Raw genomic sequence first — 25,836 nt, 5'->3', positions numbered from 1 at the left:
CTCCCTTTCCTCTGGACATAAGCCACACACAAAGTTTTCTCTAGAGCCATGCTCTGCAGGAACTAGAGGACTTCAAGCCTTGGTACTGAGTGGAAGCAAATTTCACAAAAATCAATAATTCCTTCTAAAAATTCTCAGTCCTATTGACAATAAAATGAAATATCCTTGCCTGTGGACTCCAGAGGCACTTCATTCAACCTTGAAACACACTCTCCTTAAACTTCAAAACTGGTTCAGGTTGATGTCAATTTGTACATTCCTTTAACCTCCCTGCCCCCATAACCTTATTTTCAAAGCTGAGGACCACCCAACATTCCCACCTCAAATGGAGACAAACGTTTTCCTGCCCTTTTTATTAAGTTGTTACATATTTTCAGGGTTTTGGTTTGTTTTCCACGGGCAGAAAACATTTATTCGTTAAGTGGAGAGGACAAGGAGATCTGGTTGCTTTGTGGTTTGCCTGGTTTTTCATTCTCATTGCCAGAAATAGTTGATAGTTTCTACTCCAGATACCACTTCTAAAATGTTGCTTATATAGCCATGACAATGAAGAGCCATATCATTAGTTCGTTAAATCAGGCTTTTTCAGAAAGGCTGGGAAATCAATCAAAAAATTGGGTGAACTAAAGGATTATAATTATAGAGATCATATTAAATAAACCAAGTAAACATTGTCTATTCAGAGATCGATCAGAATTTCTCCTTTGTTATGTGTTCAGGCTGAAAAGGAATGAAGGCTCCACTTGCTGCTTGATTACAGGATGACTACAAGAGATCAATAGGACAAGACTATGAAGGCAGTTAAGAAAATGCTTTGAATGAGAAGAAACTAAGAAGAAAAAATGCTTACTTTATCTTGACTAAGAAAATGAAATTGAAAATGCCTAAGAAGTTGATTGCTTCTTTGGCATCCCAGGAGAGAAAAATGCAAACAAGAGAAATTTCTAAGCTAAAAGACAATCTTGGCTTAAGAATATATGGACTTGTTTATCTACCCTCCCCAAGGAAACATGTGGGTTGAAAATTGGGGAGAAGTTTCCAAGGATCAGAACTATGAAATTCTGGAACAGCCTTCCATAAGCAGGGGACAAAGGAGCCCTTTTTTGAAATAGAGCTTGAGTGGTTTTTCCATTGCTGGATTTATAGGCTGTGTGCATGGTGCATGCATGAGAAATTACCCTAAACAGCATTATGGGAAACTGCTACAGATCAGAGGTATGAAACACTTGCATAGGCCTTATTATTTTTTATATTATATTTTTTGGTCAAAGTTTACTGAATCTTTCCCATTCCTAGTAAACTTTTTGAGGTGATGAAATCACCAGAGCTTAAAAAGCCAAGACAGATAACTGTCCACCCTGAGGAACACAGTTTTAAACTGAGAATGATAAAGGAGGGAGAGACTGACCAACAGTTTGGTGAAGAAATGGTGGATGAGGTCATCAAGCAAAGAGGCTGGGATGATGTGAACAAAAGGGACTTGAAGTGAGGGGCCCAAAACTGGGCACATCACCCAAGGTGTGGCCTCACCAGTGCTGAGGGATACGGAGGGACAACCACTTCCCTAATTAACAGGATAGGCTCCTAAATCCTGGCATTGCTCAGGGAAATGCACAATAATTAACTTCACAGTAGTTTATCAGGGTCTGTGCAAATGCAAGCTGCCATAACTGCACCAGCAAGATGTTGTGAAGGACTTCTCCCTTACAGAGAGAGACGTTGGCATATGTTTCCAAACACTTAAAAGTGTGGACAATGTGATACAGTCCCTGAAGTACTGCACTGTTGCAGTGCCATGCTTAGGGAAACAGCCCATCTGTGGAGGCTTCAAGCAGTCAGACACTTCTAAGGTTTCTATCTTGAAAGGAAGAGGATGATCAGGATGAGAAACGAATTTTTTATGCGCATTTTTTCATCTCATTTCATGGAGAAGGATGGAAGGATTTCTCTGAGAAGGATCAAATGACATAATTATAGAATCATAAAATTGCTTGGGTTGGAAGGGTTGAAAGATCATCCAGTTCCAACTCCCCTGCCATGGGCAGGGACACCTTCCACCAGACCAGGTTGCTCAGAGCTCCATGGATACCTCCATTCCCAAACATTCTATTTTTTTAAATTAATAATGGTAAATTAAGGCTATTTCATGTTTGCTGACACATAAGCAGTGCCCATCACAGAGAGTTTTAAGACAAATTTAACATGTATAAAGATTACATTTTATTTAACATGTATAAGGAGGATACTTTGGAGAGAGATATTGTTAGAAATGCAAAGGTAAATTCAGGATAAAAATAAAAAGAGAAATTTATTAATAAACAATAAAGAACAAACAACGAGAAAAAACCACAATAAAACGGTCAGCGCAGCGCTGGGTGGACCGGGTCTACACCAGTGGTGTAGGATTCCCAAATCCACGTTTGAGTGTTCTCAAGCCTGGGGTTTTATAGAGATTGTATGTCTTCAGGCTAGAATTCCAAGCAGGCTCCATTCACCAAGTGTCCTTGATTGTCTGGTGAATGGATTTCCTGGCATGGAAAAGTAGAGCTAACAAGTGTCCGGACAGAGTCTCCTCATATGTAAAGAGATTCTGTATGTATTTCAATTTGTGTCATCTAGGCAGAGTGGTGTGATCTGGGCTGGTACCGATGGATATCTCAGCAGTGTCTTTCCCTTTGTTTCTTTTGATTGCTTCTCCAACACCGGTTTGACAGGCGGGGTGTTCAGGTCTGGCGACGTCTACCTTCTTGGGACTTGTCTTTTTGTCGACCTGATTGTTCCCCAACAGAGGTTTGCAGGGCGTTGTTCAGGTCCGGAGATGGATATCTCCTCCGAGCCAGTTCTTTTGTCCTCTTGATGGCCCTCGTCCTGTCTATTTTCTGAGCTGATGTTCATTATCTGGGTGTTGGTTGCAATCTGTTACCTCTCGGAGGGAACTCCCAACTAGGCCCGGAGAAGGATTTTTTTACATTTTGGATTTTATATCATTACAACACATACATATCTTATTTATACTTTTTACGAATTTTTATTTACAGATTAATTTATTACAGATATTTTGTAGATTAACAAGTAAGAGTTGTTTGCCCTTTGTGAAGGTGAGATACCGACCTCATTGTGGCTTTCCAGTACCTGAAGGGAGCCCATAGGAAAGATGCAGAGACTCTTTACAAGGGCCTGGATTGACAGGACAAGGGGGAATGGCTTCTCACTTATAGAAAGGAGGTTTAGATTGGATATTGGGAAGAGATTATTCCCTATGAAGGTGGGGAGGCCCTGGCACAGACTGCCCAGAGAAGCTGTGGCTGCCCCATCCCTGGCAGTTCCAAGACCAGGTTGGACAGGGCTGTGAGCAACCTGGGACAGTAGAAGGTGTCCCTGCTCACGGCAGGGGGTTGGAACAAGATGTTCTTTAAGGTCCCTTCCAACCCAAACCATTCTGTGATAGTCATGCAAGACCTCACAGTCACAGGTCCCTCCAAACTCAAACACTAAAATTTCCTCTCTGCTGATCCCATAGTTGTGTGTTTGCCATCATCATCTTGTTCTCAGGGCTCTTCCCCTGCAAGCCCAAAGGCCTGTTTTAATTGGGGCGTGTTCACCACTGACATTTAATAAACAGTAATTACTTGGGCTTTAATCTGTTCTGCAGGTTCTTCTAAGAGGAACTCAAACCTTCAGGGAGAAAATCACTGTTATGATGCTTTTCTGAGCTATAAGCAGATGAGTTTTTTTGCCCTCACTAAAGAGAAGCAAGCCCTGTCAAACTGTGACATAGGTAGCAAACTGTGAATGTAATTAAGTGTATAATTATGCAGCAGATTGCAGCACAGTGTGCTATTACTTAAACCAACTGACTTGCATGCCAGTCCCAGAGACATAGAACTCTATGGAGACTGAGCTGAACACATTAAGGGAACATTTCTAGGGCAGGGTGAAGAAGCCAGGCTCAGTTCATCCACACTAACAGCACCCACATTACAACAACAAAAAAACAACCCAGCAGACACACGAACTCAAAGCCTAAAGGAGGTGCGATAACAAACTTGGGCAAAGCTATGGAGTTGCTCATAAAGGTTTGCAAATATTTGTCTCAGCTTCTTTTGGATGTGACTGTCAGTGTAGAGCTCTAGCACAACATCACTACTCCTTAAACTATAGCAAATTGATAATACCTGGCTCAAATTGCCCATGTACGACAGCTAAGTCCCCTTTATCAAACTCCCCTTCCCACAGAAGAAGTAGTTGGAAGATGTGTGCCATTGCACCATGGAGCTCCCAGATCTGAGTCCTAACACTCGCATAAATAACACTTCCAGCGAGAATTCCTGTTAAATAATCCACACAGAAGTGACCTACATTTGCAAATCTCTTTTGAACCACTGCAACAGGAATACAAATGGAATTAGAAGCCAGCACTGACTTCAGAGCTGAATTCAGAGCTCTGTGTGCCCACCACAGCAGGGCTCAAAGTAAGGTCTTGTTTTAGCTTCAAAGCTGCTGCCATTACCATTGTTGCTTTAGGCACTTGGAAACAGATGGCACATTTCTGGGGAATTCTGCAGGCAAACACACACTGCCAGGTACCATTTTGCCTTGTCTGGGAGAACGAGGGACTCCAAGTAGATTCATAGTGAACAGATGGAAAAACACTCTGAAGTAACATGAAGTCTCCTGAAAATAATGGAAAACACAGTTTGAAACTTAATCTGAGATTACAGCTGTGACAGATAACCGAAGACAGAATCTGCTGGTGTCAGGGAAATATAAAACAATTGCTAAAATCACATTTGCTACAGAAAGTTGAGCTGAGCATCTAGGTACTGTCAGTGCTTGGTTGCAAGCAGGGAGCTCCATGCAAAGTCCCAGATTCCAGGCACGGAGGACGTGACCTTGATCTTCCCTGTGGGATTGATGGACCCTCCCTGTCACTGGCAGTTTTTGGTCTTGCAGAGTTTACTGAGAGTTTTTGGGTGGCTGACCATGAGCAGCTCTGCCCTTTAGCCCTCTCAGTGCTGGTAATTAATTGCCAAGCTGGCACATGTCCTCACCACACCTGGATCTCAGCACAAGGGAGAAAGGCTCCTAGTCTGCTGAATATTTAAAAAACAACTCAGGTTATGTACCAGAAAATTAATGCAAAATGCACTGCACTGAAAAATGGGTATAGGAAGAGAGATACACAGCAGGTTAAATAGCATCAACAAAGCCCAGGAATATCATCCAAATAAGAAAAAACAAAAAAAAAACAAAGAATGAAGGGACCTACCTGTACTTTGTATGGGAATGGAAAACTTGTGCTGTGATATGGACAGGAATAGTGACAAACAGGTGAAACAAATAGTAAATCATCTAACTTTCTGAAAACTACCATTTTTCTTCTCTTGCTTTTGACACAAGACAGATGAAATTCAAATAATAATTTGGCTCAACATTGCCCACTGATCCTGACTAGAGCACACTTGATGCAAGCAGGGCTCTATACCCCATTGATAACAAGCACACTTGATGTTTTAACAGGGCTGCATTTTCACAAAGAGGGAGGAAAATTAAAAGGTAAATCTAAATTTACCTCCTGACTGTAATAGATAAACTTATGAATAAAAATTCGTAAAGGTCTAAATAAACATATTTGTAGCTATAATAATAATATAAAATAGAAAATACAGTGTGGTAAAAAAAGTCCTTCCCCAGATCTAGCCGCGAATTCCCATTCAGGAGATAACAATGCTAGCCGGCACCCAGATAAAGATCCTAGCCGGTGCCCATCAACCGAAAAGAATGAGCAGGACACGGGCCATCAGGCTGACAAAGGAACGAGCTAGGAGGAGATATTCATCGCCGGACCTGAACACCCCACCTGGCAGACCACGGTTGGGGAAGCAATCAGACTGGACAAAGGGAAAAGCCCAGCCGAGATATTCATCGGCTCCAACCCGGATCCAACCACTCCATCCTGATGGCCCGAACCAAAATAAAATCAAGGAATATTCAGAATCTCTTTACATATGAGAAGACTCTGCCCGGACATCTATTAACTCTATTCTCCAATGCCAGGAAATCCATTCATCCAACAATCAAGGACCTTTGGTGAATGGTGCCTGCTTGGAATTTAGCCTCAGGACACAAAATCCCTATAAAAACCCAGGCCTGAGAACCCTCGATCGTGGATTTTGGAACACCTATACCTTTGGTATAGACCCTGTCCACCCAGCGCTGCGCTGCCCATTTTATTGTGGTTTTTCTCGTTGTTTGTTCTTTATTGAAATTGTTTTATAATAAATTTCTCTTTTTTATTTAACCTAAATTTGCCTTTGCATTTATAACATGACTTTAGAGAAGTCAAGCAAAAAAAATGTGAATGAAAGCAATGTGGTTTTTTTAACTATCTTATTATTGATTATCACAGTTTCACCACACAAGGTTTGATCAGAGCTAATCAAATTCCCTAGCAACAGATTAAATGATTCTTGCTGTTCTCTGATTTAGTTTCCCCTCAAAGAAACTGACAATTAACTGTCCTTAAATAGCTCCTGTCTCCAGACCAACTCTTCTTGCAATTCCACCAGACACTACAAAATAAAACCTTTTCTTCCTTTTCAAATTCTTCCTCTCAAGGTGCTCATGCAGTAAAGTCAAGCAAGCATGAGCACACAGCCAAGGAAGGAAGCATTTCCTCTGCATTTCTGAATTTTCTCCCTTTCAGCAAGAATTTCTTCACAGAAAGTGTTATCAAGCATTGGGATAGGCTGCCCAGGGATTCTGCCTGTGGTTCCAAAATGAAGTCTGTGGCCTGGGTAAATCAGATTAGGAATTTTAAATAGACTTGGGATAAATATAACATTGGATAAAAATTCGTGAAAGAGAATAAAAGAATTATATGTTATATTTGTAATACTGTAAAGATACAAAATGTAAAATAATCCAGAGATTCCTTCCCAAGTCGGGCAGTACCGATCGACAGCAATGCTTACCAACACAGAACAAAGGGCAGGACACAAGCCATCAAATCAGACAATGAGAGTGGCCTGGTCGAGATATCCATCTGCTCCCGCACCCAAACTGGATGCTCCATTCCGGGAAATGCAATCAGAGGACATTCAGAGCCTCTCGCACGTGAAAGGACTCTGCTCCACCGACCATTGACTCAGCTCAACGGATCCGGAAAGTCTATTCAAACACCTTTGTTGGACAGGGCTTACTCCGGATTTTGCCCCAGGATACGAAAACCCCTATAAGAACCCCGGACTGCAGTGCCTACTTCGTGGATTTGGGAACTCGGTACCTTTGGGTACAGACCCCTGTCCACCCGGCGCTGCGCTGATCTATTTATTGTGGTTTTTTCTCTCGTTGCTGGTGCTTGAAATTGTTTTATAATAAATTGCTTTTTATTAACCTTATTTTGCCATTGCATTTATAACAGACTTAAGCCAGTTTTTGAAGACTAGCATAAGAAAATACAAGGATATGAGAGATTATTCTTCTTTTGTTAATGATTCATAAATACACTGAAGTGCAGGCTGGGAAAACTCTAAAGGGCAGCAAAAAGAAAGGAATAAGGTAGTCTGGGGAGGAAGAGTAATGGAAAAATGAGTGGCTCTTTCTTTCCTACCCAAGCCCAATTTAAGGGTATAAAGCATGGTGTGTATGTGGGAGGAACAGGTAAGAAAAATGTTGGCAAAACTGGAAACAGGAAAACATGTTTTGTTTTCCTTTTCATTCAGTGGTGTTACTAAATTACTGCTCTGCCACATTTTTGGGACACAACCTCTGCTTTTCCCAGGCTGCCCTCAGAAGATCAAAAATGCAGTGGCAGCACTAACTTTATTTTAATTAACAGCAACATTAGCTAGAGGTGAACTTACTAAGGAAATTTTTCCTACCGAATGTGTATGTGCTTCTATTTTCCACCCTTCCCTCAATAAGTCCTGTGGGCCAAAGACAGGGAACAAATTCACTGAGAACAAAACTTGCACTTTACCCACTTGTAGAAAGACTAGAACATAAATTTAAGCCTTCCACACCAGTTAATTCCATAGCAGAGAGACAGCACAAACACCTTAATAGGGACAAAATGAGGCTCTGATACCGTTATAGCCCCAAGGAACCAACCACAAGATAAAAACACAGAAGAAACCAGATGTCTCCAGGGGAGAATTCTTCAGCTGCTCATGGAAGCTCTAGCTTGCAAAATCATCCATTCTTGAACCTGTAAAACTCATGAGAAATATTTTAGATAGCAAAAAGGCAAAAGAGTGACTTTCCACAGGCACTGCTAGCTGAAGGGAAACAGCAGCTCACCAGAGCTCCCGCAACCACCTCTGCCAGCACCAAACTGACTCCTTGCCATGCACCTACCCCACCCCCACCTAGGGCTGCTTTAAGCAGTTTGTTGTCACCTTTGCCGCCAGTCTTCCCTGCAGCCACACCTGAGCACACTTGAAAGGCTCCTCAGGTGCAGGCAGTTGGACAAATCCCTTACAGCATCAGAGGTGCTCCTCTGGCAGAACCAGGTTTCTGTTTCTTGGAACAGACTGCTTTGACCAGGGACCAGAAGGTGGGAGGCATCTCCTCCATGTAGAGGAGGTTTGCAACAAAATTCAGGGATAATCTTGAGACAAGTGAACTCAATGGTTTTAAAATTGCCAAAATCACAGAATGGTTGGGGTTGGAAGGGTAAAGATCATCTCGATCCAACCCCCTGCTATGGGCAGGGACACCCCCCACTAGCCCAGGTTGCTCAGAACACCATCGAACCTGGCCTCGGACACTTCCAGACTTCCAGGGTGCTGGGGGTTGGGTGTCCTTCCTGTCTCACCTATGGAATTTTTACCCATCAGTGGCGGGGAAATCTGACTGCTGGTACTTGTTGGGTGCTTGAGAAACACAAAGAGTTCGGCTGGGCCAAGGGGGGAAGGGGGCAGGAAAAAGGAAGGGCAAGGGCAGCTGGGGGCTGGTTGGTTTCTTCAGCTGCAGAGCAGAACCCTCGCTGGGAGCTGTTGCGGCTGGGAAAAGGGAATTCACCATCACCCAGACAGAGCTGCTGCTTCTTCTTCCTTCTTCTTGGATTCCTACTCATTCCTGCCATTCCAGCCAGCTGTTCCACCGAGTCCTGCAGGAGCACCGGGACTGCCCGCCCGAGGGGGTTTGTGAAGCAAAGCCCCTCCTCCATCCCTTCCCATCTCGGCTGAGAAGGCTGTCACGGGGTCCCTGGTTCTGATTTGTTGTTAACGCTGTAGTTATTGTTGTTTGTGTGCCTTGTTATAAATACTAGTAAAGAACTGTTATTCCTCTCCCAGATCCCTGCCTGAGAGCCCCTTAATCTCAAAATTATAATAATTCGGAGGGGGGGGGGGGGGGGGGTGTCTACATTTTCATTCCAAGGGAGGCTCCTGCCCTCCCCAGCAGCCACCTGTCTTCCAAAACCGAGACACAGGGGCAGGTTTGTCTTTGGATGACCTGTGCCAGGTACCTCTGGATGGCATCCGGTCCTTCAGGTGTGACAGCTCTGCTATAGTGTCATCTGTAAACTTCCTGAGGGTGCACTCGATCCCTTTGACTACATCATTAAAAAAGGTATTAAATAACACAGGTCCCAGTATGAACTGCTGAGGAACACCACTTGTCCCCGATGTCCATCAGGACAACAGTGAGCTGTTGACCACTACCCTTCGGATGTGTAAATACCAGAAAAAAAAACTTTGAAAGGAATTATTTAATGGCTTTTTAATCAGTTGTATCATCCCAGAGGAGCAAGGAGGTTCTGGAAGAGGTGGATGGAAAACTCTGGATCAGGATTTGCTAAGTAGCAGCTCCGACTACTGGCGATTCAGTGCAAGCCAGGTCTGTGGCTATAGGGGTAAAGCACGTTGCTATGGATGTTTTTCCAGCTGAGGATTCCATATCCTGCTCCAAACCAGAATCTCGACAAAAAAATCCCTGACCTTCCCTAATGATGAGAAAGGCAATTTACATTCTGTAGTTTACAACATGCTTAACTGATGCTGCTTTTCCAAAAAGGAGAAACTTACTTTAGGGAGTAAGTCCCAGGAAAGAAGCCCTATAACAGCACACCATCACTGTTTTCAGCTCTGCCACCAGCTTCCCTTTGCTCTTTTGTCAGTGTCCCCACCTCAAAGAAGCTGCAATAATATTCTCATTAATTACTCAAAATTTAGTTTACTTTAAATGTAACAGTCCTCTGATCTCATTTCATAGAATTGTACCCATATGCATTTCTTAGGGCAGAGGGAAAAGAAATGACAGCAGGGAGAGAGGTAACTACAGAATTACTGCCAGCATGAATGCTCCTCTGTCATTAAAATCTGCCCTCTAAGTAGCCAGAGAAACCTTTAAGCTTTTCTCAGCCTGGAAAAAAAGGAGGCTCAGGGAGAACCTTCTGGCTCTGCACAATTCCCTGACTGGAGGGGACAGCGGGGGCTCTGCTCCCAGGGAACGAGGGACAGGACAAGAGGAAACAGCCACAAGCTGTGCCAGGGGAGGTTCAGGTTGGACATCAGGAAGAAATTTTTTCATGGTAATTTCTTCACTGGAAGGGACATTCTGGAATCCCTATCCCTGGAGGTGTTCAAGAAACCACTGGATGTGGCAGTCAGTGCTCTGGTCTAATTGTTAAGGTGATAACCGAAGACTGGACTCAACAATCTGGGAGGTCTTTTCCAACCTTAGCAACTCTACGGATTACAGCAATTCTTTACTCAGGCCTGTATTACAAAATAAAGGAATTGCTTCAGAAAGCTAATTAAGGAGAAATCACGGCATAGTTTCTTCAAGGTGGGAAGAGAACTGCTGTGTAAAGTAAAGTTTTGTGGGGTGATGCTCCAATTTACCCATATTCCTGATGTGGAACAGCTGCTTCAAACTAAATTTCTCATAGATATTCAACCTCTTTCCCACTCTCTAATGGCTGTCTGAATTAAGATCCTCTAGGAGACCTCAGGGATGCAACTGGAAAAAGTGTGCTTTGAATGGGGGGTGGGGGGAGAGGGGAAATAAATCACTGCACCATGGTAAACATTTCCAGAACTGGCACCTCACATTCCAACACTGCCTTTGACAGCTTCTCCTGCAGCACTTTTGCCATCTGAAAATGGAAACTGCTCATTAGCCATGCAGGGCTATGTGATAATTGCATCTCTGTACTCTTGTGAAGCAGCTCAGGAACGGGAGTGCTTTCACAGCAGGATGTAACATGCAATATATCAAGATCAGGGCCACACTTAGCAAATGAGTGCTAATGAGACTACAGAGTTAGGTTCTGATAGAGAAAAGCTGTCAATCAAAAATAATAAAAGTTGAGGCTCAAATTAGTAATCACTTCCATTCAGCCCTAGCTTTTGAACTGGCAGATTTATTTTAAAAGCAGTGAACTTATGTTATCAAAAGAAAAATAAACAATCCATGAGAGCCAAATATAATACTTCCTTCAAAGGTAGGATCAAAAGACTCACACTATTACAAGAGCCCACCTCCTTCTCACAGAGTAAACATTCGCAGCAGCAATTTTGACGTGGAACAACAAAATATGGAAGCTCTTCAAATTTGAGAAACACTTTGCCCAGGAGTTGCACAGTAGTTTAGCAGTATAGAAAAAGTGAGATTCTGTTCTCTGCCTACAGCAATGAGCTGGAGGTGTTTAACCTGGAGAAAAGAAGGCTCAGTGACCTTCTGGCTCTCTACAACTCCCTGAAAGGAGGCTGGCACTTTCTGTAAGAGCTGTGTTCAGCACAGAAAACCAAGTTCAGAAGAGTCAAAAACTTAGAACAAGGGCTTTGTCTGAGATCTCATAGCCTGAACAGGTGGCATTCCCAGCAATCCCTACTGGAAAGGGCACATTCTGGGTGACCTAGTCCCTAATGGAAACACTCTTGAAACCATTTGAGCGCCTAAAGCTCAGTGACACATTTGCTTTGAGAGCAAAGGGAGAAAGGGACAAGTGTTACAGCACATTCCCTCTACCCCAACCTTCAAAACATTACAATGCTCACCAGCTAAGCAACCATATTATCTGCTTTTGTGGCAGAGAGAAAAATCTGTGTTGCAGTGACATTCCCCCCTTAACTGAAAAGACAACACTGGTGAAATACAGTTTACATGATTAATACATTTTACTCAGTATGTACACAGTCCTCCAAAGAAGTTGGGTCATCCAAAGGTAGTTTAAGAAGCTTTAAGTATTCCCCTTTTCAGATGTTACATGGGCTGTGTTTTTGGCTTTGCTTCCTCCAGCTCAGCGTCCAACCAGCGGAATCTGCGGTGACGGCGCAGAACTTCGATGGCTTTTTGTTCCAGGGGCGTTGGTTGAATCCCCAACTCTTCAAAACCAGGAAGGTCAGGAAATGTCATGTCTGTTGTGTGAAACTTCAACAAGAATGGGGAGGGTAAGGAAACAAAAAGATAATTCACTTGAAATTAACAGCTTTACACCCAATGCAATCATTCTCCTGCCAAAAGAAGTAGAGGAAAGAGAAAGATTCAAACACAACTGTGGCATAATTACACAAGGTCTTGAGTACCAAGACCTTCAACAGGAGGTACAGGTATTCTGCATCCAGCAAAAGTCCTTCCGGCTTCAAGTCAGGAATAAATACCATGCAGGAAGTGCCTTCCTTTTCTCTCCATACATTATCAGGGAGGTTACTGAATCACAACTGCAAAATCAAGAACTCAAAGGCTATACCTGAACTCCAATTATGGATATTCTGATTTGTCAAAAAAATGTGCATTGAATTATCACCTCTGGTAGATTGTTTTCCTCTGTTTATGGTTCCAACATGGTTCTGTACAGGACAAGTATTCTATTACCATATATGCAACCCCTATGACTTAAATCCTAGAAAACAGAGATTTCTCTTACGCTGGTGTTCCCTGAGAGGTCTTTTAAGTCAAACATATCTAATATTGTACAGATTATTTAAAGACAAAAAGCTTTGAAAGAGGAACAACCAAACCCAGAAGTGACATGGAGAAACTCCCTCTTACACTACCTATGCTATAGCTGACTTGCAGTAGTTTTAGTGATTTGGTGCAGGCTTATTTTATGATATGTAACTCAAGAAACTAGAAAGGCAGCTGGAAGAAAGGTTTTAGGAGATGTTACTGGTGGACAATCAGGTTAAGTAGGCTATTGATACTGTGTTGTAACAAAATACACTGAAATTCCAATGCTGCACAACAGTTGGGAGAGTCACTGTAATTCAGAAAGCAGAAAGTTAAGGGAATGTACATGACTATCTTTGCTAGCCTACACATATACACTAATATGACACTAATACTTGCCAATTCCTACTTTTTCCTTGCTTGCAGTTGGTTTTTTGCAACTTATTTCTTCAACCCCAAAGAAACACTCTGAGTAGTCAGGAATAAACATGAAGTGGCAACATTCTCCCAAGAAATGCACTTGAATATTAAGCAGGATTTTGGAATGTGCACAGTGTGTCAGTTCAACTTCAGGTGTTAAAAACCCCATTCCCTGGATGATGAAAGAGAATTTAGTGTATCTAGAGCTACATAAACTGATTAAGAGTGGGGAGCACTGCCCCACTCACTTTGCTCACCCAACCTCTACTTTTGGCTGTTTTCAATTCCATGTGTTTTTGGGAAATGCAAAACTACAAGGGGGAGTTACAAACGCACAATAAAACACTTCCCAAGAGGGATTTTTGGCTGGTCCCATGCTTACCCGATCCACCTTGTCCCGTGTCAACCATGGTTCAAATGGATTCATCTCAAAGAATCTTGCAACTAAACTGTGAACAGAAGAAATATTGCAAAAGTAAAGTCATTTATCCATATACTCAGAAATCTGGTAAAAATTACTTCAGACTTAACAGACGGTGAGCAAGAGCTTGTTCTGAAGTTGTTCCTGCAAGCTCTGAGTTCATTAAAGCACTAGACGTGCCAGCCAACAGGTTCTTAGTTGTGTTTCTGGTAATTAACTGTTCCTGAATTATTTGATCTTGTATTATTTTACTTTGGATGGAATAGAGAAACAGATCTCTAGAAATTAAAATGAGCATTAGTGGGTGGAGAAAGTAAACTCCACATGCAATTCCCCACACAACAGAGGGCTTAGTCTTGCCCCTGCTTTTCATCCAAACTCCTCCCTGCCAGTGTAGGCAGCAATCCAATTAGTCACAAAGTTGGATTCAATGACTCCAGGAAAAAACACAATTGCTGACAATTAAATGAGTTATCAGCAACACAAACAACCTGGTGGAATCGGGAGCAATATATAATAAGGGTGAGGACTGGGATACCTGCAGTTTTGAGAAATGAAGCTTCCCTTGAAAGAAAGGAAGTCTGACAGGGAAAGGAAAATAATGCTACAGCTCTTGCTCAGTGTCTTGGGGGCAACAGCAGAATCTCTTACTGAACAGGTCCTCTTGCTGAAGGTGCACACCTGGCAGATTAGGGTGTTACTGAGTTACTGCACATAAACATAACCAGGCTCATCTGCCTCTCAGGAGCATTCTTTTCTCAAAAATATGAACTATCACTTAGTTTAGCCCATAAATAAAGAAGTGCAACATGGACTGTAGCAAATGTGAATAAAAGTAAGAAGCACCCACACAGCACCTTTTTAACAAGCTGCTCTGTGTCACCAGAGCCATGTTATAACCTGGTACCTGTTGCAGCCAACACAGGAACAGCCACAACAGTTTAGGAGGTTCTAAGCATTATCCATCAGCACTTCCATGAATCCAAAGCTGATTCCTACTGGCGGAAGGGTTCTAACTCTGGTGACTAATTAAGCTTATTAATTTGCACTGTACTAAAAATGAGGGGGACCAGGATGCCAAATAATAACACAGCCCAATCGTGCCGAGGGCAACTTCTGAAATGGCATTTATTGCTTGGGGTAGCTCTTCAAAAAGATGTGATTACTTCCCAAGGATCAGGCCCAGGCTCAGTAGCAGATCTTTAAGATTGTGCACAAAAATCTGTCAGGGTCTGCAGTCAGCAACATGCACAGAGATTCTCCCTGTGGTATTATTAAAGATAATTTGGTTTGCTACTAATTTTATCAAATTAGGACTTTTTGCTACTTCTTGGCTCAGCAAAGCCATTCAGTCACAGCATCACTTAGGTTGGAAAAGACCTCCAGGATGATCAAGTCCAAGCTTTGCTGATCACCACCCTTGTCAACCAGACCAGGGCACTCAGTGTCATGTCCAGTTGTTTATTCAACACCTCCCTGGGTAGCCCATTACAGTGTTCAACCACCCTTTCCATGAAGAAATTATTCCTGATGTCCAACCTGATCCTTCCCTGGTGCATCTTGAGGCTATGGCCTCTCATCCTGTCCCTAAATGTCAGGGACAAATTACTCTGAAATGAACAACTATATTAAGCTCACTACAAGCATGCACTTCATGTACCAGATCATCAAATGCAGGCCTGTCCCTGAGCTGAAGGCTCAAAATTGGCAAACAAGTATCTCAGGAAAGGCAACTTCTACAACCCCACCACCTTAAATAACAGCTGGGCAGAGTAAATAATCCATGCAACAGGTATTTATGCTTCTGTGCTGCCAAGAGCTTACTGAATTAGGGTCCCACTTACTGGTAGAGAGGCCGTGGCAGGGGGTAGGGAATGAAGGGGTGGTGGGATATGGTGTAGATGTACTCTACCATGTCATACAGGAGGTACCGGTGAGGTCTGGAAGGAAAAGCAGCAAACATCACACCTCAGTCAGCTACACTTCCATATTTGCAGCAAGAGAAAAAAAAATAATTTAAACACTCCACCCCTAAGGCTACAAAAAGCCTATTTCTTCCATTCAAAACATTTGCCAGCAGAGACTCAGCCATGGCTCACTGGGAGGAGGTTTATCCTGAAGGACTGCAGCCTGGAGAAGGGCCCACCCTGGGGCTGGGGAAAAGCATGGAAAAGAAGTGACAGAACAGTGGGCTTTTGGCCAAGGCTAACCCACCACAACCACACTGGATGAAATGTATTCTGTGTGCTTTGAAAGCACACCTGAATGTGGCTCCTTCCATGCTGACTCAAATTCTGAACTCAAGACTTCCTGCACTATGACAGAAATTTGTTCAAACCCACTTGGAAGCCAGAAAGCAAATGGAGAATTAAGGACACTTTATTAACAAGACATCCCATCTTTGGTAGGAAATGGCTGCAGGGATATTGATTGACTTGCCTTTACTTGACCAAGAATATCTTGTTCTATTTAAAAGCAAGATGAATTGTCCAAAAAATGCATTCCTCCCCTCTCAAGATGGAGTGAATGAAGCAGTCAGTCTTTCATACACCTGTCTAAGAGTAACATAAACCACTGGGAATTCCCATTCCGTTCTTGGTCACATTCTGCCTTGACATTTTAGGCTCTCTAGATGGCTCACTGTCTGTCAGCTATCTCCCTTGGCTTTCCAGGCAATTTGCTGCCATTCCAAAACGTTCTGAAAAGCTCCATGACACCACAAGAGCACACTGCTGAGCAGTTCGATAAACCCAGGATATCACAGATGCCAAGGTCTGAGGTTACAGGTATGAAAACTGAGTCTTCAACTAATATGAACAGGAAAAGTTCCAAGAGATCAGAGATTCATAAAATGGTTTGGGTTGGAAGAGACCCTAAAAATCATCTCATTCCAATCCCTGTCATGGGCAGGGACACTTTCACTAGCCCAGGTTGCTCACAGCCCTGTCCAACCTGGCCTTGAAGTCTTCCAGGGATGGGACAGCCACAGCTTCTCTGGGAAACCTGTAAATCCAGTCTCTAACTATAGATCCACTGCCTCTAAGCCATTCTAATTCCAGGTGGTCTCCACACAGCTTTACCAGAATTTTCCCCAAATCCATGTTGTCAAGTGTATTTCCCAAGCTGCCTATTTCTTTGTGTGCACATACATCAAATGAAATGCAGTGGGGCCCAGATTAGGATTTTCAGAGTAGTCACAGTAAGAGCTTGGGCCATTTTTCCTCCCAAAAAGGAGGTGGAATTTATTGCGGCTCAAACTGTGTGCATGGGTGGAGCAATTAAATGTACTGTGCAGCATGCCAAAAAATGACACCCAAAAGATGTACTACAGTTTAATCAGAATCACAAAAAGTGACCTACCCAGCCAAGGCATATGTTTTTCCTTTTGCATCAGGATTCTTAATTGCATTAATAATTGCCTTTGCTACATCAACCACCTGTGAGGAACAAATTCTGAGAGTTACCACGAGAAAACAGGAATACATGCACACACTCTTCTTTCAGAGGTGGTTTACAGACCAACACATCCACCCACTGAGGATTTAGGATTGAGATTTTATGGAAAACTTACATAGACTGGTTGCTTGACTGTTTTCTTTCCCAGAGCAATAAGAGGCACACCACCAAACCAGCGCATATCTGATGGAAAAAAAGATAAAATCTGGGAACCCTTTCACTACCAGAATAACCAAGACATTTTACACCACACTGAGTGTGGATCTCTTCTGAAAATTGATTTCACTTTAAAAAAAATATAGAATTGGGAAGAATTCCCAGCCAATTGCATCAGTATTTTTTCCAAGACACATTTAGTTTTTGTATTAACAACAATGAGAGGGCTGCATTTGCTGTTTCCTTAGAGTGGCTCAGTACACACCCTCGCCTCAAAAGAAAATTATTACAAAAATAAAAACAAAGAGCAACATCTAACTAGATTGAGAAAGAATTCTGTCAAGAGTGAGAATTTAGTATGTTGCTATGTATCCCACACATTGCCAGTAAAAACACACCTGTCTGCTTCTCAGAAGCAAATCCCATTTTCTCTCTGTTCTCTACAGGCAGTTACACAAATCATACGTGGATTTATTATTCCAAGAGTACATACTTGCATAATGATTGAGAAATCGGTCCTCTCTCCCAAACATCTCAGAGGGCTTCAAAATCACAGCATCTGGAAATTCTTCCCTCACTACCTCCTCTCCAACAGCCTAGCAATTAAAACAAACACATTCATTAGATCCATACTGAACCAAGCAGAAGTAGATGCCTTTCATAACAGAAAACATCTTTACTACAGAACTAAAAGAAATGACACCATCAGTAGCACAAAAATTATTTATATCTAAGCCATTTGATCCTTGAGATGCTGCACTAAGATAAAGCTCTCATAGAAAGCCCAAACATTTCTCAGCTGCAGAAAACAGTCTTCAGTAAATTCATACACTGATTTCCTTCAAAAAGACCCAGCTGGGGGAAAAAACAGACCCAAACCAAACACAAAGTACATTCTCAGGATATATATTTGCGTGGATTCCAGACTTACTTTGACCCTGAGGTATTTGGAAGGACTCTTCATGTTAGCATTCAGGTGAGAGATATGAATGAATTTTTCCACACCGGCTTCCTTACTTATGTGTGCAATATTTTGAGGAATATTTACAAATTCATCTTCAAATCTGAAGTTTCTAAAGCAAGGCAAAACCCAAATGTTACTTTAAGAGCAATCAACAATGGCTGCCAACCAGCCAAAAAGCAATTATTATGTATTACTTGAATGTATTATCAAAAACCTATACTGACACTCTTCATTAGAAACAAAATTTCCCTTCATGATGGACTCTTCATATAATAAAACTTAGAGGCAAGTGACATTGCAACTGTAATCTTCAATTTTAGCTTCTCTGCCTTTTCACCTGATAAGATTAAATCAGTATGAAAAATCCTCTTGCCCATTTGTCTGTGACAAATAGAAAACTCCCAGTGAAAGTGAAAACAGCTTATTTTTATTAAAAGCACTCCTGCATCTTGAACTCTGAGGAAGGCTGTGTTTTCACAAATCCTGTTCAAAATTTGCCTTGATTTGACACAATTACACTACAAAGAAGCTCAAAATTTCTGAGCAGCACAATGCAGGTCAGATGCCTGGCAGGGGGGAAGCAGACAAAAACAAACCAGCTAACACAGAAGTGCTCATGCAAATGGAAAAACAATTTGTCAGAGCATTTAGAACCATTTCAGAGCTGAAAGGGACTTCCAGGAGAAGCAGGAAGAAATCCTCCCGTCACTGTATGACATTCAAGGGGCCTAAATTAGGAGGTTATACTGTCAACCAGCTTGGTATCTGATCAAGAACAATACAGAAGCTCTGTCTCCACACAGAACTGACAAGCTACCAACAATCCCAAAAATTCTATCCAACTATCCCAAGACTGAACTGGTTTCTCATGTCATTGTATTGTCCTTGTAAGTACCCCGCACCTTGACCATTTGCTTTGGGTAGCAACCATCTTACCCACACACCTCCCTCTGTGTCCTTATCTCCTCCCACAGCTCTTCAGATCCTACTGAAGTCCAAAGAAAGCCTTAAAAATACAAAGTTATTTTTGAGCCTTCAATAACTAATCTGATCCTGGGAACCATCACTCCTGCTCTGCTCACCAAAACAGATTTAGAAACACACGAGAATGAACAACATCCCTCCTGTAACCATGGAGTTTCAAACAACACAGTACACATAGAGGAGCCTGGACACAAATACAAGGCAAGAAGGAAAGTATTTCATGGCAGGCTTTGCTTTTTTTGCCTGATCTCTCTATCTAATTTTACTTTTCTTCCTGCCCAAGTTTTTCAGAGGCTCTGGGATGATTACAATGGTTACTCAGACCTGATGTTTAACAAACCAGAGAACTTGATCTCAGGGTTTCAGCACCACCAATACCCACATGCATAAAATATGTGATTAAAACATTTGTACCACACAGTGGTTAAGTTCCGCAATGTCTGAAAGTTTTAAACATGGACCAAGACTTGTCTGTTTGAATCTATTGAACTGTACAGAGAACAAGGTTTGGGAATTTTTAAATAGAATGAAAACGTTCTGTTATTTCCCTTTTATTTCCTTTTAGTAACAGAAGAAACTGTCTTTTCTATAAAACATACTTTTTACACAAGTCCAGAAATTTTGAACATCAAAGGGCTGTTCATCAAAGAAGGGCAACAAAAACATTAGGGTGTAAGCAGAGATGAAACTGGAATCTGCATTTGTTTCTGTCTACAATGAAAGCAAAAATTATGCACCATACAAAGGCAAATCTCACCATTAAATTTTTGTCTGGCAGTTCTGCACAAGGCTTTAAATAAAATGGACATGATTGCCTGAACACACACACACACACAAAGAAGGCTGTTCTCAGAGAAGGCACACACACAGGCTGTTACAGGTATTTTTAACCTAAAATATGGGAATTTTAAAATTAATTTCAAAAAGGAACTATTCTTAGAAATCATTATCAAAGAATGCTTCTGTAGCTAATATTGGCTGTTAAAATTCTATCAAGGAATGATGTTATTAGTCATAATCTTAGGGACTCTTCATCAGCTATTCCTGTTTGATCATGGCATTTTCTAGCAGGCTACAACTCACCACGACATCCAAGTGACATGATGAAATCTTACTTCTGTGATAATGTAAATATAATCTAAGTATGAGTTAAATATAAATAAAATGTAAATGTAAATATAAGAAATTGGTATTAGAAAAGGCCCTGTCACCTATAGGAAGGCACTCAGGGAACATCTATGAGGTACATGAAAGCAGTACACTAAGCTGTACTCTGGAAAATTTTGGAAAGAATGCACTTTTCCAAAGCAGATCACCACCAGGACTGGAGCTAACCATTGAAAGAAATTTTATATGCAAAATGGTTGGGTTGCCTTTTCACAGAAGCCAAGAATAATGACAACATCACTGCACACACATGCTGTAAAACATGGCTACAATACCTGATGCAAATCTATCATATACAGGAAAAGGAAAAAAAAGGAAAATTACTTTGTTTCCCATTCCTTTCCAATAAGATTAATGACCACATTGCTGTGTTCCACGGCTCTTCGGATGGAATCTTTGTCTCTGCAGTCCCACTCCTGCAAGCAGAGCATCAAATGGGGAAAAGATGACAAAATGTGTCAACAGGCATCACCAAAGCAAGCTCTTTCACACCATTTCCATTTAGAGGCTACATTATAGCTGGAGTTGTGTCTTTGAGAAGGATTACCTGGCTGCCCAGGGGTTTGAGCTTGATCTCAAACCAGACTCACCATGAAAAGAAGCTGCCCCAGGTCACCCATGGGCCGCAGATACATCAGGTCATACTGATCACAGCGATAGGGGATGATGACTTGAGAGCCAATGCGACCTAAAGGGCCACAAAAAATCCAAAGTTTCAAGCAAATACATCCCTTTAAGTAGATGAAGTTCTAAATAAAGCAAGCTCCCTTTTTTCCCCTGGCATTTAAGCATTACAATTAGACATAGGTATCTTCAATACATATCTGCAAAGCTAAAAGTAGAACAGAACTAAGGTTCTTCTTGAACCTGTATAATTCAAATTCTTAAACAGGATTCGTTCCTTAATATTTAGGCTTATAGACAAAAAGCCAAAGCCTGTTAACAAACAACAACAAAAATGGTGTGTCCTATAAACACAACGCAATACCTAAAAAAATTAAATATATACAAGGACCTTTACATTTTTTAAGTTGCATGAAATGAAGGAGGGGAAAAAAGCAGCATCGGTTATTTTCCAAAATTTAAATACAAAAGGGCTGTTTCAAAGAATTCCAATCAAATTCCTGCAAGCCTTTTAGTAAACTGTCTTAAGTCTAAAACCAGAAGAATCAAATACATGCTGTAGCTCTCCTCAGACTTGCATTCTACAGAGGAGTAGGACTTTAATGACCTTAAGCTTCCAAAGCTCCAATATTACCTTGATTAAAACACTTTTTACTATTTGTCACATGCTGGAATTCAAGCAGACTGCAAAACACTTTTAAGACCCAAAATGCCAGACACTTCTCCATCACCCTGCAACTTCAAGAGTAATTAGTTTAGTTAAACGTTTTTTTGGGTAGCTCTTTTCATCAGTACTTCTGGTGAGCATTACCCAAGCGGTTCACAACGTATCGTCCCAGGAAACCTGTGGCTCCAAAGACAGTAGCCACAATGCCACTGACAGAGGATCTTCCACTTCTCCCATGAGGGATCACGGCATGATGGACTTGCCGGTGCTGCTGCAACACCAATGGTGCTGCAGTCAGGACAGAAGCTCCATGGCCTGCAACATAGAACAGGAGAGAGTTTGGGATATTAACTGGGATTCAGCACTGCTAACTCACTTATCTTGGTTTTCTCATCACAAATCTCTAGCATCCCATGCCAAGACTCCTGATGGGCTGTTTCAGAGGTACCTGGAGAGGTCAGAGGGGAGCAGGCCTGGGAAGCTGTTGGTAAAGTTAAGGACCAAACTAAGACAGGGAAGGAGCTGACAAAGGTTATCAGTTCTTAAAGAGCAAGTAAAGCTTACTGTGAGTTTAAGGTGAAGCAAGTAAAGAATACTCAATAAAAATACAAAATATAGCAGAGGAAGCAATAAAAGATCCTTCCTGTATCACAGGCTCTGAAGTGGAGATAGGGAGAGATGCAAAGACCCAGATCCAGGATACACAGGATACTGCCTCAAAGCTGTTTCTTTCCTCAAGAAGCTAGGAAAACTTGGGAGCCATGAAGGCAGAACATCATTAGGATACTGATATGCAAGAGCATGCGGTGACAGGACAAGGGGGAATGGCTTCACACTGACAGAGAGCAGATTTAGATTGGATATGAGGAGAAAATTCTGTGAACCACTGTGAATGTGGTAAGGCCCTGGCACAGGATGCCCAGAGCAGCTGTGGCTGCCCCATCCCTGGAAGCGTCCAAGACCAGGTTGGACAGGACCAGGAGCAACGTGGCACTTGCACACTGAAGGTTTTATCCCAATGTGGTTAGGAATTACCAGTACACAGGGGCACTGACATTGCACCCACAATGTTCAGAAGATTAAAAGGATAGGGTGTGTTGAGGCATAAATTATATTCTGTTACCCCATCTGGCAGAACTCAAACCAGAAAGTCCAACCAAATTTCAGTGACTGAGGGAGGCTTTTTGCTACCCAAACATTTGCCTATCCCTGTTGTCTCCACACCCCACAAACTGGGAAAAGATATTGCATCCCAAATTTTGCCCTGAAAGGCAGTTTGAGAGCCACTGAAAGTTAAAAAAATCAATAAAAAATTATATATTTCAACTATTCAGTGGCTTTTTTACTGTTACTTCTGCAAAAATTATTGGTGGCAAGCTCTTCATAATGCCTCTTCACTGTCATACTAACAAATAATATCTAATTACGGTTTTGTAACCTCTCACTTTTGTGTATCCCCCTGCTGTGCTTACCTTACCCTGTAAGGTGTTTAATGATAAACATCTTTCCTTGTTCCATAACTCTATGGGGTCTGGCTGTCAAAAATTGTCACCAGCTATGGTTATATATATGCCCAATCATTGCTTCAAATTCCATTTCCCAGAGCAGCTGTGGCTACCCCATCCCAGGCACTGTCCGAGGCCAGGCTGGATGGGGCTCTGAGCAAGCTGGGATAGTGGAAGGTGTCCCTGCCCATGGCAAGCGGCTGGAACCAGATGATCCTTACAGTCCCTTCTAATCCAAATAATTCTGTCGTTCTATGAATTAACGCTCAAATATCCACAGCAAACCCAAAGTGCCCTTTTCTCTACCCAAAAGTTTGTCTATCCCCATCTTCTCCCATCCCCACAAACTGGAAAAAGACACCACATCTCCCATTTTGTCCTGAAAGGCAGTCTGACAGCCACTTAGGTAAATAAAGAACACACTGCCCCCATTAGAAGGATATTGAGCTCCTCCCTGCCCTTTACCAACAAAACCTATTTACCACCTCCCCTGTTACTCAAAGAGTGTGGGCAGACTCAATTTAAACGGAGGCAAAGACCCAAATACGTGCTTTAAATATAATATTGGTAGCTGAACTGTACCACAGATCATGGTCAAAAGGTCACAGCCACCTAAGAAACAGCAAAAGGAACCTAAGCTTTTAGCTTACAGGGCAGTGAACCCCAGCTACATCCCGAGCTCCTTGTGCTCCAACCCCCAGCTCCCTAAGGAGAAGGGAGGCAGAAACATGATCATTTCCGCGCTCCCAGAAAAAAATTTCGGCAGCTCCTTCCCCACCATTACGGTGGGAGCTCCCCTCGCGCAGAGCCGGGAGCGGAGCACGTCCCGGGCTGGGGCAGAGCCGCACGGACACGCCGAGTTCGCTGAGGGGCGGCCGGGAGCGCCGGGGCCGGGTCCGACACTCACCTGCCCTTGCCAGCCGCAGCCCGCGGGCGCAGCGTGTCGCCGCCGCCATCTTGTGCCTTCCCGGGGCGGGGCGGCGCGTGCGCGGGGCGGCGGGCGCAGCGCGGCTGCGCAGGGCGGGGGCGCGAGGTCCCTCAGGGCCTGCCAGCTTAATTAAAAAGTCACGGAGCTCATTTAGCGTTGGGGAGGTTGTGGCGATTGGCGAGATTGACTTGTGATCCAGTACTGCTGTGTCAGCTGGGCTATGGCATTGAGTGATGCCTCCAGTGTTTCCTCCCACACTTCAGGGTGCAACGGTAACTCCACGGACGGTAGCTCCACCTCCAGCTTGGCAGCCTGTTCCAATGTCCAAGAAAGAATTCTCCTTTAAGTGAAAAAATTCTTTGTAGTGTCCAACCCGAGCCTCTCCTGGCGCAGCTTGAGGCCTGTGCCTTGTTCCCTGGGAGCAGAGCCCGACCTCACCTGGAAACGCTTCGTTAGTGGTGGATGTGCTGCTATACATAGGCGACAAGGAAAGTGCCGGTGTGTTTGGCCTGTTTACAGACGGCAAGGGGAAGATGAGGGCCTGGCTCTTCCCTGGGCACTGTCAGCGCTCATAAAACCAGCCGTACAATGGCAATGTGGGCTTGCAACAGAAGGAAACGCTCCTGGCCTTGGTCTAAACTACTCCAAGTGCAGTGCCAAGCTGAAGATGTCACTGCTCTCCAATCGACTGTGTCAGGAGAAAAACATTTCCATGATCTTTCCCTTCCAAGTACAATCTCTTTATTTGTACCACACTCAAATGGCAACACAAACTTCTCTGGTGGAGTCCGGCTACAGTCGTGGAACTGTCAGGAAAATTAATCCACAAACACCAGAGGTTTATGTCCAAAAAGGAGACAGAGGAGTCCCTTTTCTTTATTCGAATAAAGGGAGAGGCCATGGGGCATTCCCCTGGGGTCTCTCAAATTTTTGGAGGGCGCAGCCTCCTTTTTATCCTAATTCCCAGCCGCTTGTCCCTTCTCTCTTTCCCCATAGGCTGAGGTACTTGAGAGGTACAGGCTTCCCGAAACGCCTGATACCTGCGATACCTTCCCCCCCCACCATGCATAATCCCTTCTTAATTCTTAACTTTTGTGGAATTCATGGTGCTCTTTCAGTGCCTCTTTGATCTTTTAGTGGAATCCATCCCATTGTTTCTGTTGTCCCTCACTGATAGCTGCATCTTATCAGCAGACCCACAGCTTGTTTGTAAAGCTCTCAGAACCATCCAGCAAAAACACAGCTCACAAAAGTGCCAGCTGAGAAAGCTCTTGCTGCTTACAACTTCAGTTGCACCCAAAGAGCTACCAGTACACACCCTACTGCCTGCACTTTGCTTCTCAGCTCTATGAACCATCATAATCCTTCAGTCTCAGAGAGCCAGGATCCAAATGGAACAGCACCAGTGACTGCTCACACACTAAAGGTACCAGGACAGAAAGCTCAACAGCCTGGCTTTTGCATTCCCACTGTAAGCTCTAACCAACAGAACTGCCTGTTAGGAAAAGCCATTAAATGTCACTAAAACCACCCAATCTACATATCCAGAATTGGTTTCTTTGCCAAAGAGAAGAACTGTAAGCCTGTCCCAAAAGAAATTAGATCCCCTTCACCAGAATGAGCAACATCCAAGAAATGAGCCCC

At 42.9% G+C, this 25,836-nt stretch overlaps 1 protein-coding gene across 1 annotated transcript; it reads right to left on the bottom strand.

Moving 5' to 3' along the window:
- Nucleotides 1-12,104: 12,104 nt before the first annotated feature.
- LOC131591949 (NADH dehydrogenase [ubiquinone] 1 alpha subcomplex subunit 9, mitochondrial-like) lies at nt 12,105-24,302 on the bottom strand. The gene is made up of 11 exons (XM_058863086.1): nt 24,172-24,302; nt 21,904-22,074; nt 21,059-21,156; nt 20,793-20,884; nt 18,285-18,426; nt 17,847-17,949; nt 17,313-17,380; nt 17,102-17,178; nt 15,586-15,681; nt 13,703-13,769; nt 12,105-12,381 (listed from the first exon to the last, which is right to left on the bottom strand). The coding sequence occupies exons 1-11, from the start codon at nt 24,218-24,220 to the stop codon at nt 12,214-12,216; spliced, it is 1,131 nt and encodes a 376-aa protein (XP_058719069.1). The 5' UTR covers nt 24,221-24,302; the 3' UTR covers nt 12,105-12,213.
- Nucleotides 24,303-25,836: the final 1,534 nt, after the last annotated feature.

Source organism: Poecile atricapillus, chromosome W, assembly GCF_030490865.1.
Source record: "Poecile atricapillus isolate bPoeAtr1 chromosome W, bPoeAtr1.hap1, whole genome shotgun sequence".
Lineage (NCBI taxonomy): Eukaryota > Metazoa > Chordata > Aves > Passeriformes > Paridae > Poecile > Poecile atricapillus.
The sequence above is the reverse complement of the archived record's forward strand: the minus strand, read 5'-3'. Positions and strand labels throughout refer to the sequence as shown.